We start from the raw sequence: 19,021 nt of genomic DNA on the forward strand, positions 1-19,021 counted from the left end.
TAGATATTATCATCGATTAAAGAGATCATGTAGAAAAATTATCAATTGTAATTAAAACTCTTAATGACCCAGGAAGTTACTAAAACTAACAAACTATTCTTCGTATTTCAGCTGTTTCCGGTAGCTTTTGTGCTAATGACGAGGAAGACACAGGAGTCCTACCAAGGTGTTTTCACATATTTCATACAATTGATTCCTGATTGGAATCCGCAGGTCATATTGACTGATTTTGAATTGGCTATGAGCAATGTTGCTCAGTTAGTATGGCCTAATGCTCGAGTAGCCGGATGCTTCTTTAATTTTGCACAGGTATATATAATAACTTAATATATAAGTTTAACTCTAATTACATTGTTTTATTATAACCATCCCTCGAGATAGTACCCAAATTTAAGCTCAGAGCCGAGAGCGCTCTGTGTGTACCTATGTTTTTTCTAAGAACATAGAGACTAAATGACTAAATTCCTTTTGTCCAACAGGACAACTGGACCTTTTCTTCGCAATGCGCTTTTTTTGCTGTGCCTCTTTTATCGTAACACCTTATTTTTACAATAAATTTTTAATATACTGTATAAAGGAAAAATGTGGACATTTATTATCTGGTGACATATAATTAGTTATATTATACAAGAAAATTTACGTTTTTAGACAATATATCGCATGCACAGGCAGCTTCGCCTCCAACACTTAGTCGACACCAACGTAGAGGCTGCTAAGACTCTGCAGATGTTAATGTCATTAGCTTTGCTGCCTGCTGAAAGAATAGCACTTGGCCTCAGGGTCATAGCTCACTACTCAGTGCTGCACAGTCTGGCTGCCAGATTTAGAATACTGCTTCGGTAAGTTGGATGTTTGGTATTAAAAGCTAGGCCTTGGTGTTTCTCGTGTGCTCGAAATCAGTTTATTGTTAGATTTCCTATATAATTACTCTGCTTCCAGCAATTTTCAAAATCTTTCCTTAGAAATTATCACAACTTAAGCCTTTTCGAGTAATTTTTATGCATTTTGGTACAGGTATTTTATGTTTTGTATTGTGCATTTTTATTTCTCCAAGATATAGTCACAACAATATCGGTATGACAAATAATTGTTTTCGATTGTAACAAACTATGTCATGGTAAAATTTCTTTTTTTTATAGTTTATTGAGTATTTTATGTATATTGCAGCTATATGGAAAATTTCTGGATGCGGATGGTCGGTGCGAATCGATTTAGCGTGTTTGGCGAGCCGCACCGGACCAACAATGCTCTGGAGGCGTTCCACAGCAGCCTATTAAGGACAATGGGGCCACATCCTGGAGTGTGGAAGTTCCACGGTAAAAAGTCTTTTGCCATTTCTTTAGACGCCCTGCGGACAGATATAGATATACAGACAGTAAATATTTATATCCTACCGGCAGACAAAAGAGAAGCTGTGCTAGCCTAATTGGTGATAGGTTTCAATGGCGCTCAGCCAAATTCCATTATACAAATAATATCATAGATCTTATTCTTGTTTATGTAAAAAATAATAAAGTTTCATCCAAAATTTAAAGCTTACGCTCAGCAAATGACAATAAAAGTACGATACTCTTTTAATTTCAATCTTGCAACTAAAATAACTATTTGTTAATATTAAACAAACCGGGTTTTATGCTTTGAATTTTTATTTGCACTTTAACCCGCCGTTGGTCGCGTGATTAAAAGTTACGTAAGCGGTCGCGCGTATAGATGGTATCTAACATTTGATATTCGATGTTATTATTTGTTTTTAAGGCATTTATATTTTGTTCGGGCTATCATGAAACTGTATTTATAATCTACTATACCTATAAAATGATGTTCCTATTTATAAATAAACAAAACATATTTTTTATAAAGCTATTTTATTACAAACAAAATTGATGTTATGTATTAGTTCTTTTGCACAATGTGACTTAGTTACTGTCTTCCTCATTGTGTTCTTGTGCCAAACATTCATTACACTAATATTTCGTTGAGCCCGTGTGTTCTTTGCATATTGCTTTACTACAGCTTTCACACTGATAGGGAGTAAACCGGTTCTTTCTGGTGGGACAATAGGCACACCTTGGTTTTCTTCCATTGGTACCTGAAAAATCCCATACGTATTATATTTTTGAGTATTACAGTTTCTAGAGTGCCTATATTTAGTAATTTGATGTACATATTAAAATAAAAATGTACCTAACCTTCCTTGTTACATACCAATAATGTTATATAAAAATATTCTTACCTGTTGTGTGACTTGTCGATGGAAGAGGCTGGCCCATAACGGTACTAATGCTTGATTTCAAATTCAGAGGAAGTACTTCAATTGTAGCTCGCTTCATTAAATGTGGTTTCACAATAGTCTTTGCCAATTCGGTAATAAACACTCTTCTAGCCATAATAGTGTTAGTGTTGGCCTTGTGGATGATCTGTGCATTGATCGTGGCAACATTCAATAAGCCATTGAACACTGTCAACGGCCATCTGTTACTCACTCTTCCGACCTTATATTCTTTTTTCATTCTGTCGACAACGTCGACTCCTCCCTTACTCATGTTGTAAAAAGTGATGACTTCAGGTTTATTCGTGCCATTGTCTGGGTCAATAGTGTCATCATTGTGAGAGGTAGACAGCATAAGTACATTTTTATGCCTTTTAGGCACATGAGAAACTAACAGAGAGTTATTTGGTAAGCATGGAAAGCCAAACATACTGCTTCCAACATTTCTTTCTTTAACCTCTAAAAAACATTTAGGTATCTGGGGTTTGTTTTTTTTAATAGTACCAACAATTGTTGTTCTGTGATTAACAAAAAGGTCGTTTGCAAGTGGAACATTGGTATAAAAGTTGTCCATTGTGACATTTCTGCCTATGCCATCTATTGGTTTGATAAGTCTTTTCACAACGCTGTTTACAGAGTTGTCTAAAACAAATGGACCCTCTGGCTGCTTTCCTGGATCCTGGATATATTTCCATGTTCAGAGTGTAAAAAGTTCTAGCATCCACTAGAGCATATATCTTTACGCCATACTTATCAGGCTTATTGCTAATATATTGTCTGAACTTACATTTTCCTCGGAAAGCTTCTAGCATCTCATCTAAAGTAACATATTCTCCCGGAGAGTAATTGTCCGAGCAACGATTTACAAAATTTTCAAAAACATCTCTGATTGGTGCTATGTTATCTAGCTTCCTCCTATTCGCTCGTGTCATTTTATCATCGAATCTAATGCATCTAACTAGTAAGTGAAATCTTTTTTCACTCATTACAGCCCTAAAGAATTCTGGAGCTGTTCCATCAGTTTTCCAGATATCAGCTGTATTTAGGTGACTAGCTTTTTTACACCTAACAGGTACAAAATTACAAAGAAACCTAACATTTCTTCATAATTGGTTGGCAAACAATCTCTCTCTCGTGAATATTTGTCTCGTACGCTGTCTAAATGTGTATTTGTATATTTGACAATATCTTCAATTGTTTGATCAGGAAAAAATAATTTCCAACATTCAACAATAGTTTGACAGTCTCTAGCAGCCCTTTTGACTCCAGGTAATTGTGTAACAATATTTTGTTTGCGAGTTTTAGATTGTCTTGCTTCAAACGGTTTGTGAATCAACCATTTGCAAAAGGGATCTTTTCCAACATAAAACAAATTGGCATTAGCTACCTGATCAGATTGAAGCTGTGGTGGTGCTGATCCCGTTGCTTGTGAAGGCAGAGGCCTACTGGGATCATCAATTACCATTGGTTCTTCTCGTGCCTGTTCAGGGGTCGAATTACTTTCTACGTCACTAGACTGTTCAGTTCCAGTATTGTGTTCATAATGGTCAGATGGGCCATCAATTTCACTGTTTGATGAAAAATACAATTCACTTTCACTGTGGTCACTATCTTCTAACCAACTTATTATTGCGTCTTCATTGTTTTTTTTTTCGCCATTGTAATTAGTACTTACACGAACTATAATCGTAAGTACACAAAAACAGTTTATTTATAAACTAATAAAAAACTAACACGTTTGCATTATTCACTACATCACAAGTTTTATAACGTAAACAGGCGCGTCGTTAGATGGCATCTACACAACAGCGGTACGTAACTAGGCGCGTGTCTAGACGGCAACTAAGGCGGCAGGCGTTCTACTTCAGAACTCCCCCCTCCCTTCCGGTTAGGGTGAATCGTCGGGTTTCTCGGAAAAACCAATGCCTCATATGGTCGACGGATCATTGTCAAACCTTCATTGTGGTCAGACAAAAATTGAAAAAAAAATGCAATGTAACTACTAAATTGTATAGATGCCATCTAACAACGCGCCTCATCGCGGATTAAGCATTACTTCGGCATTTGAACTTTTATCTTGTCTTTCCAATTGATGTCTAAACAGACAATGTAATATTGTAATTATAACTAATAAAACCAGAAGTCTACTCCTTTTTATTGTTATAGTAGTTATGGTCTTCCGTTGCGGTCTTTATGCCTTCTCTAAGACATATTTTATACAAGTGTCAATAAACTGAGGTTGTTTATCTCGTTTCACAGATAACCTCAGGAAAATTGAAAATGCTCAGTGGCAGGACTACAATCGAATGGCGAATGGCGTACAGCATGTTCGCCAAAGAAGGCGTGCCTACGTGCGCCAAGACGCTGCAATACACCAGGCGTCAACCATATTGATCCAGGGGAGATACAATGAGGCGCAGTTCCTAAACCGCGTGTCGCACTATACCTTGTCGTTAGCCGACACACTGAGAGCTGAGCGAGTAAGGCTGGCGGCAATTCCTGGCAATGATGGGCGCCGTGTAGCAGCAGCAGAACCAGTCATGCCACCACTACTTCTGCAAGCTGAGCAAAATCGTCGTCCTGCCCCTGAGGTTTGTAAACTTACTGTTTTCAATTTGTTTTAATTCATTTTTAACACCTAAGGAGGTCATTATCATTACAGCAATTTCATATTTCAAATTGGCTTTAAAGGTTTGTGTATATTATATTTTAAAAAAAATGATGAAACTAGAACCCCTTTATATTCTTGGCATAGGCTACTTTTGCATGTTTTAAAACTCATTCATACTCATTCCGTTGTATGTTACAGCCACAAGTTGACCTTCCCGCTGGAGATGGGGAACTTCGTCCTCCTGCAGCAGTAGTGGTGGCCCCACCGCCTCATCCTCCTGCAGCAGTAGTGGCCCCACCGCCTCCGCCTCCTGCAGCAGTAGTGGCCCCACCGCCTCCGCCTCCTGCAGCAATAGTCGCCCCACCACCTCCGCCTCCTGCAGCAGTAGTGGTGGCCCCACCGCCTCATCCTCCTGCAGCAGTAGTGGCCCCACCGCCTCCGCCTCCTGCAGCAGTAGTGGCCCCACCGCCTCCGCCTCCTGCAGCAATAGTCTCCTGAAGTGCAAGCAGCTGGCCCTGCTGTTGCGCCACCCGCTCAGGCAGCACCTGGAAGGTACTGCGTAATTTATCTGATGGAGCGTGCTTCACACGTGGTCATTCCTTGTGGTCATGTGTGTTTGTGCGCTGAATGCACTGACAGGCTACCTACTTTCCAGGTCATCCCTCATTGCCCTTTATGCAGGCACAACAGCACTGGGATTTATCGAACATTTTGGTAGCCTTATTTATTAATAATTTTTAGTACGGTTTATATTTTTAATTTATAGTTCCAATTTTGTTTTATTATTTAGATTTTATGTTTCATTTTACTCTACATTAAGATATTGTATAATCTTTTTGTTATTTTGGGTACTTGTTTAAAAAACATTGTAAGTCAATAATTATTAATATTTTATATATTACTTTACTTATGTATAGATTCTTATTTCTTATAGATTCTAATTTCAAATGTATTTATAGCCTATGTCTTGATTGTTGTGTTCTAATTTTGTTGTATTATTTAGATTTTATGTTTCATTTTACTCTACTTTAAGATATATAATTATTTTGTTATTTTGGGTACCTGTTTAAAAACATTTTAAATCAATAATTGTGAATATTTTATATATTACTTTACTTATGTATAGATTCTTATTAGATTCTAATTTCAAATGTATTTACAGCCTATGTCTTGATTGTTGTGTCCTACTCTTATATATATATATATATATATATATATATATATATATATATATATATATATATATATATATATACAGGGTGTAACTGAAATACACCGACAAACTTCAGGAGGTTGTTCCTGAGGTCAAAACGAACCAAAAAGTTCCTATAAATGTATGTCCTAAAATGCATCGTTTTCCGTCTGTCCGTCTGTTTGTGTTTATTACATTAAATTTTTTTCTAAACAACCATTAAAGGTACAAATTTAAACTTTTCAACATATTATGCTAATCTAGTAAAGATTGTCAATTTTAAAAAAAATTGAAAATTTTTACTCAACAAAATTCAAAATGGCGGCTAGTTAAAATCTTTGATGGTGAATTTCTCAAAAACTACTTCCTGTATAAAAAATTTACTAGAATATAAAAAAATATAAATTTACTTACAAGTTTTTTTTCTTGTTTCAAAAGTTAATGTAAGTATTTAGGCAGTATAAAAATAAAACGATATTTTGGGTTATCCGGGTTGGGCCCGCCAGTCCGGATATCCCCGCCAGGCCTCGGCAGACCCGACTGAGCGATTGCTGAGACCATTTTGGTGTTGTAAATACGCATGCGGGCGGCGCGGGCCTGACTGTGACACGACCACAAACCTCGAGGTGCAGAGGCTCTGTTCAATGTGCGATGTTACACAATCATCTCCTGCTCGTCCGCGCAGCTGGCCTGCCATTAGCCCTCTCTCATGCACCGCATCGTCCGCTCTGGCTGATCGAGTGACACAGATATATACACTGAATATTAAAAATAACTACCGAGAGTATAAATTATTTCATAACTTATGAGAAGGATAACAAGATTCCACGTAAAATGCATAATGAAGTGTACTCATTTAATCCAATATATTAATTTTAAACATTATTATTTTTTTTTACAGTCAAATAGGTTTCTACATTTTTATCATTATACAGAATTTAACTGACTACTCCGTTAATTACTTGACTTTAGGGATTTTCTACATATTCAATATTTTGAATATGAGTATTAATTCCATATTCGACTCCCCTAAACTATACAGTACATACTTTGATTAGTCCTCACCAGCTCCAAACTTTATGCGATTATCATGGCTTTATCTGCAAGGGATATTATAACTACTATTGCTCCAACTAAGACAAGATTGATCTCTACTACTGTATGTATTGCTTTATGTAATATGGTAATATTAGATAGGATTAGTGGGAAACCGCCAAAAGATCAAACTATTTGGTACTTTATTTATTGGTATTAGGTAACAAGTAGCTGGAAAATGCATATAAGCTACAACAGATGGAAATTTGTAAATATACTAACGTCATATATAACAATAATACGTACGTTATGATCTTATCTAATCCTATATGTCTTGTAACCTTGGTTGAGTTTTCAATTTTTGAAAAATCCTATATCAAATTATTGGATATAAAACTTAATTTATTACTTGTAATAGATAAAAGTTGAAAGAGTAACATAATAAAATATGTGCAATCTATGATTGCAAACATGCGTAGGCCTAATCTTTTTCCCCATAAAGATATTTTACTGCTATCACACTACAATTTACAATTTGTTACGCAAAATACTACGGTAACAGTAAAACCATATTATATTGTAAATTTTATAGTGAAAGGAAGATTCAAATGTGATATTAATTTTAGAAAACCATTCAACTTATGTTTTGTGTTAATTCTAACTCATTTTTTGTTGCGTTTATAACTAAGAGGGTGTAGATTTATTATGTGTTAATAGATGACAAGGTAAGTTCTTCAACAAACTGAAGATAAAAACTTTCTATAAAGTAATGTTTTCGTCAAAATAATACACCTAGAATTCTTTCGTGTAGTGGTGTATGAGGTTAAAGATGTTTCATCGTAGTGTTGAAATTATACGAGTAACTTAAAAATAATTACCTACATTTGGGTAAATATCAATTACATTAGTTAAGTACTAATCAAACTTTTAATTTAAAAGTAATTCTATAAAATCTAAGAAATAATATAACACAATATACGAAAATAATATTTCCTATTTACTGTTAATTTTACTACATTTTTCTTTAGAAGCTGACAATTTGACCTCTAAGTTTTTGTACCTATCTTAAATAGCTATCTTATTTCACTTAACGTAAAGTGTAGCGGAGTAGTACTGTTAGCGGAGGGAGGAGTGTGGAGCCAGGCGACTGTAATTTACTGTTGGCAGTAGGAGGAGCCAGCAGCCATCGCAACCTTGTATCCCTCCATGACTGTCCCCTCCTCACGATTCGGCGTTGACGGAATGGGCTGTTTTCGACGTTCGCGGACTGGAGCTGATTCGGCCCATCGAAGAGTTTCTACATCAGTCCGTAAGCTCCGAATTTATTCGACTCTATAGGAATCTTTAATTTTCGCCTCTAAAAGACACATGAGCCCGCCAGGACCGAATAACGAGACAGTCCGCCAACTCCGAATCCTCCTAGATTCCGTTAGTGCCGAAAATTAGAATCGTCTGTGAGCCTCGAATAATTTATGCCAGTCCGATAGCTCCGAATAATTTGCTCTCCAGTCCGTGAACGTCGAATCATTCGGAGCTGACGGAAAGTATCGTTTTCGGTCTTGGCGGACGATTTCGCTATTCGGCCCTAGCGGATTCGGTCCTCACGGGCTCCACCCATTACAGTAATTTTGTTTGTTGTTTTTGGCCCTTTTGCAGTTTTTGTTTATTGGCCTATGTCATACTTCTTTTATTTAACCTTTAAGTGTAGCCAAGTAGGCGTACATTCATTTCTAAATGTTTGATAGACCCTAATATTGGACTTGTGGTCATGTAACCTGTAATGTATTTAGAAAATGTTAACGATAATAAAGATATTTTCAGTGATTAGTTTTTAAGACATGGGATAGAAAACTAAATATCCCAAATTACCTTTACGTTGTCTCCCAACAAATCTGTCAGAGCAGCACACACTTCTGGTACAAATAAAGAAATACCAGTAGTAGATTTTATTGCTTAAAATTATAAAAATATATTTGCCATAAAATACCCAAGGCCCTTTTAGGGGTGTGAGTGGGGGATTCTTAAACAGGTTCTGAGTCTTAACAACAATATTTTACATTATATTATGGCTGTAAAAATAACAAAGATAGGCTATGTGTAGTCTACTTATAACGTCTTACCTTTATGGTATCCTTCAGAAGATCTACCAAAGGCTCGCCACAAACAAAGATATGGTTGATGTTGAAATCTTGAACAGGTAACTCAAGCTTGTTTATGAATTTCCGGTAGCTAAAAAGCGCAAGGTTACGGCTAGTTTTTCCGTTACAGAAATAGCCTTTCGGTAATTCGTAGGGGAGACCGGGGCAGGTTTTCGCACGGGGCACGTTTTCGAATGGGCTTTAATTCCTAAACCAGCCGCTAGAGCGCAACACCAATCAGCGTCGTATGATGGCCACGCCCCCTAGTGGCAGTTCTGTTAGTTTCACGTTGATGGACGCACGCACTGTTGAGCAAAGCCAACTTTTGTTGTTCTTCGAACAGGTGAGTAAGTTTTTATGTTATGTTTAAAAGTTAAAAATCACACGTTTTCTTTAATTTGAAACAATGTGAATGATATATTTCGATAAAGCGCTTTCTTCTGTGTCTTATGATATAGATATTGGATAAAGAAACACTTGTTTTAACCAAATTAGGTTAGTTTAAATCTAAAATATGGCGACGGGGCAAGTTTTCGAATACTAGCCGGGGCAAGTTTTCGCTATCGAAAACCTGCCCCGTCTTTTCCAAATATAATTCATGCTAAATTTACTCATTGATTGTCACTTAAAGTCAATAAATATGTATTGAAAGAAGATTTAAAACAGTGAAAATATCTGAAAACACTGAAAAAGAAATGGGTGTCCTTATATGTGGATTGAGGGGAATGTGGTTAACCAAGCTGTCTAAACTCTTTGCTACACTATCCACCACCTTCTGCAGCTCAACATAACTCTTCCCCATCCACTGACCAAACTTCCTTTGCCTTTACTTTGACCCTTCCTGCCATTTTTCTCTCTCTGACCTACATAACTCAGTTCCTGCTCTTTGTTACTTATAAATACTGTGCTTAACTTGCACTTCAGTTGTCGTAGTTTATACTTTTGTGATCTAATTAATGGATTTGTTGTAACGTCATATTATTATTGTTGTGTATATATTGTTGGTTTATTATATTTTTACTTATATATTGCAATTTATTACATTGATATAGCAAATTGTATTATTATGTTATTACATACCCGTATTTATTATTATCATTATTACATATTCTATAATTATGTTATTTTACACGTTTATATAATTGTTTGTAGTTATCTTAAGCATGCAATTTTGTTTCTTTGTATCCATGTATGTTTGTACCAATTATTCGCATGTCATCAATTCATTGTATTGTTAAAATGGCATTGCCGTTGGAATGTATAAATAAATAAATAAATAAATAAATAAAATGTATTGTATATTAACAATTTGGCAGTAAATGGGTTATAAATAGTAATTTAAAATTCTCTTCATATTTAATCAAATTTCCTCAGTTTTTTTTAGGGTAGGCCTAAATATAATTAATTTAACGATTTCCATTCTTCATTTCAGTTTCATCATGGTTCGCAATTACGTGAGAAAGACAGGAAGAGGGAAGTATGAAATTGAGACAATGGAGAGAGCGGTAAAAGAAGTGAGGGGAGGGAGAAGTATGAGAAGCGTAGCTGCAGAATTTGGATTGTGTGATAGAACACTAGCAAACTATTGCAAGAAATTGTCCGCTGCACCAGGTTCTACTGATCCCTCAAATGAAGCGGTGATTATTCAACCAAATCCTATTATATCTACTACAGTAAACAATGATCTGGTGATTCCTGACACATCTACTCGTGATCCGGCGATTCCTGGCACTTCTACCCATGATTTGGCAATTCCTGGCCCATCTACTCGTGATCCAGTGATTCCTGGCACTTCTACCCATGATTTGGCAATTCCTGGCCCATCTGTTCGTGATCCGGCGATTCCTGGTGCTTCTACTGAAGGTACTGCTGCAACAAGCCAGTCAGCTCAACCATGGTCGCAGTTTGGCTACGCACGGAACTGGAAGGTAAGATTCCTTATGCAGTAGCCTATATTTAAACACGCTATATCTTTATCATAGAGCCTATTAAATTTTTTACTAGGTTAAGAACTTAGGGATTTCACTGGGGCAAGTTCATTTCTCGCATTATAGAAGAGAAATAAACTAATTGTTGCGTTGGTTTTTGTCTGTCCAGGTGTTTGAGCCATTCCAAGAACAAATGCTGGCTGAGTATTTGCTCAAGGCATCTGATATATACTTTGGATTAACGCCTAAGGAAGTTAGACGATTTGCGTACACTTACGCTGTAGCATGTAATTGCAAAATACCCCCAAGCTGGTCAGAAAATGAAATGGCCGGCCCTGACTGGTTCACCTCATTCATGAAGAGAAATAAAACACTTTCCATCAGAACTCCTCAAGCAACTAGTATGTCCCGGGCAACAAGTTTCAACCGGACGAACGTTGACCTGTTTTTCAGGAACCTAACCACTGTCCTCCAACGATTTCAGTATGGGCCTAATGATATATGGAACGTTGACGAGACTGGCGTCACAACCGTTCAACGACCAGATAGAATTGTAGCGCGGCGTGGATTTAGGCAAATAGGGAAACTAACTTCCGCTGAACGAGGAAATCTCGTCACAATTGCGTTTGCAGTGAATGCAGCAGGCAATAGTATTCCCCCGTTCTTCGTATTTCCTAGAGTAAGATACCATGATCACTTCATCCGTGACGGGCCTCCTGGTTGCGAAGGCGATTCAAATCCTTTTGGATGGATGAAGGAAGCCAATTTCCTGAAATTTGCCAAACATTTTGTCTCTCAGGCCAGATGCTCCAAGGAAAAACCTTGCATTCTATTGCTAGACAATCATGAATCGCACTTATCAGCCGACGTCTTAGATTTATTTAAAGACAACGGTGTGACCTTACTCTCATTCCCCCCTCACTGCAGCCACAAGCTTCAACCTGGACCGTTCTGTGTATGGACCTCTTAAAAAATACATCAACACTGCGTGTGATGCTTGGATTTGTACAAACAAAAGACCTATGGGGATATATGATATACCATCCATTTTGAAATCGGCAGCACCTCTGGCGTTAACACCAACTAACATTATGGCTGGATTCAGAGTGTCAGGTATTTTTCCTTTGAATCCATTGATCTTCACGGATTCTGATTTCATGCCGAGCTACTTTACTGACAGGCCTGCTCCAGCTGGAAACAATCCCTCCTCAGAACCAAATTTGGACCAATCGTCTGAGAATCCTCCAGCACCAAGCTGTCTATCACAAGTAGCTTCTTGCCCTTCACCAGAGGATGTGAGGCCCCTCGAAAAAGCAGGGCCACGAAAAGAAACCACAAAGGGACGGAAGAAAAGGAAGTCGAGTATTTTAACCGACACCCCAGTTAAAGAACAGCTGCGACTTGAACAAGAAATGGCCAAGCAAAAACGTATCAAACTAGAAAAAACACAACAAAGCAAAGGAACTACAAATTTAAAGTCTGTCAAGAAGGGCCTTTTCAAAAATAAATCAGCTAATGCTGAAAAAGCAAGTAGACCTTCCACCAAGAAGAAATCAACCTCACGTCAGAATTTGTCAGATGATGAAGAAGAGACTGACTCCGTCTGCATCTATTGCTTGGAAAAATACAGCAATTCGAAATCAAGTGAGCAGTGGATACAGTGCACCCGCTGCAAACGATGGGCACACGAAGATTGCATTAAAGGCGATTCTGCGTATTTTGTTTGCCTCAACTGCGACAGTGACGATGATGCCGAATTTTGCTAAGATTAGTTGTTATGAAAACAAAAACAATGTCATTTTCATTAATTATACGAGTGTGTTAAAAAAATGTGTGTTATTTTCCTTACAGATGTATTTTAATGCATGCGAAAACTTGCCCCAGGGTAATAAAATGCTGTGCGAAAACATGCCCCGGGTACGGGGCACGTTTTCGCACATGACTTACTTTTACTTTTTGGTGTTTTTATTAAAAATAATTCATATTTCATCAAAGAAAATACTCTCTAATTGTAGCTGAAATACCACTGAGTGTAATGGTATGTCTTGGTTTGTTGTAGGTTTTAAGGAAAAAAATACAAAAAATTAAGACATATAAATGCGAAAACCTGCCCCGGTCTCCCCTATCTATTTTCGAAATTTTGTGAACAATCATTAAAGTTAGATATTCAAAATCCTCACTGGTCATTCTTACAAAGTTTTTAAAACTTCCGTCCGTTCTCAGTACACCTGATAGAGGGTCAACATCATCTATTTAAATCGTCCAACAGGTCGTTTCCACTGTACGTAGCTCTGGAATGCAGAGACGGCCTCACCCAGTATCGTCTTGGCCTACGTTGCTTTGACAACACGACACACGCCGCCGCGGCTAAAATGACATCCTCGACACTTGACATCCTGGGAAGGACTGATCCCAAGAACCAGAACGTAGGCAAGTCATAATCATGGTCGAAAGTGTTTCAAACATTTTCATGAAACATGGAAATAAAACCATGAATTAAAAATTGCAAACTTTATTGAAACTAATGAAAATTTGAAACTACTATTTGCAACTGCTGTTTGCAACTTTTTGTTTGAAACTTCGGTGTAAACGCGGCTTTAACCCTCCATGTTTTATTCTGGACAACATTCCCTTTATGAAATTGGTTTATAAAGAACAGCCATTGTTTTTAAATATTTCTTCACAAATATACTGGACGTATAATAATTACAAACAAATCCTGTTAGTATAATAAACTCCTACACATAATAACGTAATAATGTAACTACGTACGCTATGAAGCGTCAAATATACTACTTTATCTGCATAAATATACTACATGGAGGCTGGATTTAAGAATAAGCTACGTACTACTTCGAAAAATGAACATCTTGAAAGCGGGACTGTACAGGTATGTTGTCTTTTGGAACGATATTTTGGGTCAGATAAACAAAACTAGTGAAACTTTACAAAACTTTAGAATTCACGTGAAAACAGCTGCATCTTTGTTGAAATCTTTGAGAAGCCTGATTCAAGGTAAACGGGAAAGTGTCGAGGAGTATGAGTAGAAACTTATCAGATTAACTGATATTTGGGTTCCTTAAAAATTGGACATGCTCTCTATGTAGACCTCTGACTTGTTTGCGTGCGAGGGGACACAGGGGTGAGGGGGAAGTTCCGCTCCGCGATTGGGCCAAATAGGTCGTTGCCTAGCAACCGCACGTACTATTCATGATGTTTGTGTACGGCGCCACGGAAAGTCACTGCGCTAGCGCTGTTACACGCTCAGTAGCTACTAGTTAGTTGTGAGAATGGCGTCGGTGCGTAAAAGAGGACAGACTGTGCATAGTGAAGCAAGAGAAGTGATAAGGAGAGTGATAAGTAAGTGTGACGAAGAAGCGAGAACTGGTAATTTGCAGCACTTAATGAAACAGAGCAATTTGCGAGTCAAGAATTACACTGGTGTTTCGGTGAGGACAATTTCTAGCATTAGAAAGGAAAGAGATGCAGCTGGAGAGACACCTTTAACTACGCCTGGTAAGAAAAGGCCGTACTCGGAGGAGAAGAAAGTTCATATGGATGATTTTGATAGAAGAGTTGTTCGAGATGTGGTGAGTGACTTTTATTTAGTGAGGAAGAAAGTGCCCACTGTTCCTAAACTGTTAATTGCTTTAAAAGAAAAACTTGACTTCCCTTGGAAAGAAGAAACCCTACGAAGACTCCTGCACCAAATGGGATTTAAGTGGAAACGGTGTAATAAACTAAGAAAAATTCTTATCGAGCGGCCAGACATAGTTAATTGGCGTGCTCGTTATTTGAGAGATATCCAACGGTTTCGACATGAAAAAAGACCAATATTTTACATTGATGAGACATGGGTGGACAACAATTTGACATTCGGGATGTGTTGGAGTAGTGATGAAGTGCCTGGTGTGTTGACGAACACAAGTTCATCCACACGCGATGATTGTTGGAAACGCGGGTTCTACAGATGGATTTCTTAAAGGGGCTGCTTTAATTTTTAGGGCGGGTAAAGCGACGGGGGATTACCACGGACAAATGAATGGTAATAATTTTGAGAAATGGGCTAAAGAAAAACTCCTGCCTAACCTTCCAGAAAAAAGTGTTATTGTAATGGACAATGCACCCTATCATTGCCATCAAGAAAATAAGGCGCCAACAAAGTACGCTGTGAAAAAGGAAATGATAGACTAGCTGCAGAGTAACAACATACAATGCTCAGCAGATATGAAAAAGTTTCAGTTGTACGAGCTGATAGAAAAGCACAAACCTAAAGAAAAGGTGTATCGCATCGACGTGGCGTTGAAGAGGCGAGGCCATGCGGTTCTCAGATTACCACCCTACATTTATGAATTAAACCCAATTGAGCTGGCCTGGGCTAAAATCAAGAGAGTGGTGAAAGGAAACAACATAAGAGGAGACCTGTCACTAACGAAACTGGAAGAGGCAACACGAGAAGCGCAAAGTTCTGTTAGCAAGATCGACTGGGAAGGCTTCACAAACCACACCTTGAAGCTAGAACAACACTACTGGGAACAGGACGGCTTGATGGAAGATGCCATCGACAAATTCGTCATTGAGTTGGGCGGAATGGACAGCAGTGACAGTGAAGTGTCAGATGACAGTGAGGAAGAAATATCTGACAGTGAACTGGCTCAACCTCTTCCAAGTACAAGTGATGATTAAATTGTAAGTCGTAAAATAGCACATTATATATATATATATATATATATATATATATATATATATATATATATATATAGTAGCAAAATTTCCTGCTGTTTTCCCTTTTTTATGTTAGAAATCAAATAGAATCAACTTCCTCAAATATCAACTTGTAACTTTTAACTTAAACAATGTATTATGTATTCGGCAAATACCGTACTGTAAATTACCACTTCTCACTTCAGTGTTTATAAAATATTTAACCTCTTAATGCCCACTACATGATGCAGTATATAAAAAAAATTATTTTATGCTAAAAGTTACTTTAAATGGTACTTAGATGACCTGTAATTTTTTTCAGATTTTTAAATTTACTATTTAACCAAATTTTGGGTAAGTGCCAAATCTGGCACATTGGGCAATAGAGAAAATAGTGCACTTTAGAGAAAGTAAACAGGACATAAGAAAAACTAATAGTATATTGCTTCATAATTACAGTATATTTAGAATTATAAGTAAAACACATTACTACACAGTATAAGGAGCACCTTACAAGTGGAAATCCACAAAACAGTTCTTTCCTTTGTTTAGGCAGAGGTGAACTTTACACTTTTCACACATAATGGATGATTTCTGCTTGCAGAAGGGATGCTTGCATCTCTGCCTATCTTCGACAACAGATGGCCAATGTCCAACTCCATCTTTTCTAACATCTGGTATAGGGATATTGACACATGGACCTTTCTTCTTTTTCTTTGAAAATTCGTTCTCTACCCTGTCTGTTGATGGCCTTCCTCTTTTTATTGGGTCAGCTCCTAAGTTACAAAGAGACTCGGCCACCTCACACCGGAAAGCTAGCAAATCCATTACTCCCTGCTTAGCAATTCCATTATGTTGACAGTCTCGTCTGAAGAGAAGCCATCCATTGACAATACTTACGTCAACAAAGTGGAAGAAAAACCTCAAATAAAACTTCCGAGATCTTAGATTAATTCGGTAGTAGCTGATAAGTCCATCTAGAAGGTCCACTCCCCCCATGAACTTATTGTATGTTGTAACGATTTTAGGGCAAGTGACATCAATCTGCTCACGACCTTTAGAGTCAAAGCGTTGCACAGTGTTGATAGGGCAAGCAGACTCAAAAGTTGACGCAAGAGACACCCCTCGATTGTCTAACCATTTTACAGCCCTAATTTTTACCCCATCAATTGTTGCCTCTTTTTCCTCATAAGACCCACGGCCTTTCTTTTTCATTTCTTGGTCAGATGAAAACAACAAGCCTGGAAATCGTCCTAGTCGAATGGTCCCGAGGGATTGGAAACCAATATTTGCTAGAGTCACTAAGAGAGCTGGTGATGAGTACCAGTTATCAAAATAGATTAAGAATTTGTTTTCATTACGAGGCAAGTGTTCAACCAGTCGTAAAACAACATTTGAACTAGCTCCAATGTCAGGTAGGGAAGTAGCAGGTAGTATGCGACCAGTGTAGATCTCAAAATTGTGAATCAGACCCTTGCTGTCACAAAGTACAAACAGTTTGTATCCCCACTTGTGGGGTTTCATCGGGTTGTACTGTTTTAGTAAAGATGTGCCTTTGAAGGGCACAATCTGTTCATCAACACAGAGCATTTGTTCCTCAATAGGAATGTTTTTGAATTTGTTTTGAAGAGCATCAACTAGTGGGCGGATTTTAAATAGCCTATCTTTGTTTGGATCATTCTGTAATGGCATGTGATCATTGTTATTGAAGTGCAAGTTGGCCTTCAGTTCCTCCCATCTGTTACGTGACATAACATGTGCAACCTTTTCTACTCGTGTATTTCCATTCCAATACATCCTACTCCTAGGTAGACCATAAATGCTCATGTAGATGCAAATGCCTATAAACTGCTCTACTTCCTTCTCTGAGGTATTCAAGGGTTTATTCGGATTTTTTTGGACACTATACAAGTTTGACTGAGTAGCAATCAAAGTTAAAAGGTCATTGTCAAAAAAATCTTTGAAGTAGTCAACTGGAGACTGAAGTACATGTTCGTTACTTAATTCTAGCATTGGCGGAGAAGGTTTCTCACTGTTATCTGGATTCACTTCATTCCAAGCAGGTGCTGGTTTTTTTGGAATCTTCTTTTTTGTGGCTGTAGACGTTGAAGGGATGTTCTCTTCGTCTTCATCTGTGACATCACTGGAGCTCGCTGCATTGTTCACTGAAACAAAACAAACTCGCTGTTGCCTTGCTTTTTTTCAAACCACAAAAAAGTATGTATTTCACACTAAAATAAATAACATATTGAGGTCTTTACTAGTATATAACAGCACCGCTGAAACAATTTTCTATACAGCCTAGTGTAACATAATCTGAATTATCCTAACCGTGTGCATTAAAAATGGTGCTGTCATAACAAGAAAAGACATATAATAAACAGAACATAGCCTATTAGTATTGAATATAAATTTAGATTAGTAAGTATGAGCCTAACTAAGTTAATTATGGAATTAATGGTATAAATAAACTTACAAAATAAGGCTAACTTGTTCTTTTTGTCACGGCCAGGGGTGTAATCTGGATCCTCATCTGAGTCATCCACCAAACTGTCTTCACTGTCATCGGGGGGTAAAAGCGAAGTTGTGTTGTTATGTCTTCTTAGTCGACAATGTGACATCTGACAAAAATAAACATTGTTGTACAAAAAGCTTGTAGGTTGACTTTAATGCCCAATGTGCCATTTTTGGGACGAACTGAAAAACTGCAGTTTTACAGTTGTGCCCAATGTGACAAATTTGGCACAAACCTAAAAAGCATCATAAAACATAAACTAGACATATTTTATGAACTAAAACTACTGTAACACACTTTCAGTTAACTATGTAAACTAGACCATATTTTATAAAAAGGGTCTACTTTTTTTTCTGCTAAATACAGGTATGAAGACTTAGAGGTTATGAAGAATTGGTGTTTACTGTGTATGGTAGATCTGCTCACTGGCTGTAGTTCACATAACTGCCACCAGGCAACAGCACAGTACAGTAAATTATTGAAAATAGTTCCATATGTGTCACAATGGGCATTTAAGGTTGTAATTTTCATTCTGACACTATACTACATGCATAAAATGGGTATGTGACAAATTTGGCACAGTGGGCGTTAAGAGGTTAACAAAAATACTCTGTTTATTATATTTTTTT

General features: G+C 37.5%; 3 protein-coding genes across 3 annotated transcripts; 2 read left to right on the forward strand and 1 right to left on the reverse strand.

Moving 5' to 3' along the window:
- The first annotated feature begins 10,559 nt into the window (after positions 1–10,559).
- Positions 10,560–12,143, forward strand: LOC124370734. The gene is made up of 2 exons (XM_046829034.1): positions 10,560–11,173; positions 11,343–12,143. Exons 1-2 carry the CDS (start codon positions 10,685–10,687, stop codon positions 12,141–12,143), a joined length of 1,290 nt encoding a protein of 429 aa, XP_046684990.1. The 5' UTR covers positions 10,560–10,684.
- A 3,257-nt stretch (positions 12,144–15,400) lies between these two features.
- LOC124370735 lies at positions 15,401–15,859 on the forward strand. Its single transcript, XM_046829035.1, has one exon. The coding sequence runs from the start codon at positions 15,401–15,403 to the stop codon at positions 15,857–15,859; it is 459 nt and encodes a 152-aa protein (XP_046684991.1).
- A 458-nt stretch (positions 15,860–16,317) lies between these two features.
- Positions 16,318–18,724, reverse strand: LOC124370726 (piggyBac transposable element-derived protein 1-like). Its single transcript, XM_046829027.1, has 2 exons — positions 18,354–18,724; positions 16,318–18,042 (listed from the first exon to the last, which is right to left on the reverse strand). Exons 1-2 carry the CDS (start codon positions 18,496–18,498, stop codon positions 16,388–16,390), a joined length of 1,800 nt encoding a protein of 599 aa, XP_046684983.1. The 5' UTR covers positions 18,499–18,724; the 3' UTR covers positions 16,318–16,387.
- Between the last annotated feature and the right edge of the window lie 297 nt (positions 18,725–19,021).

The sequence above is a fragment of the Homalodisca vitripennis genome, unplaced genomic scaffold (assembly GCF_021130785.1).
Source record: "Homalodisca vitripennis isolate AUS2020 unplaced genomic scaffold, UT_GWSS_2.1 ScUCBcl_313;HRSCAF=2038, whole genome shotgun sequence".
Taxonomy (NCBI): domain Eukaryota; kingdom Metazoa; phylum Arthropoda; class Insecta; order Hemiptera; family Cicadellidae; genus Homalodisca; species Homalodisca vitripennis.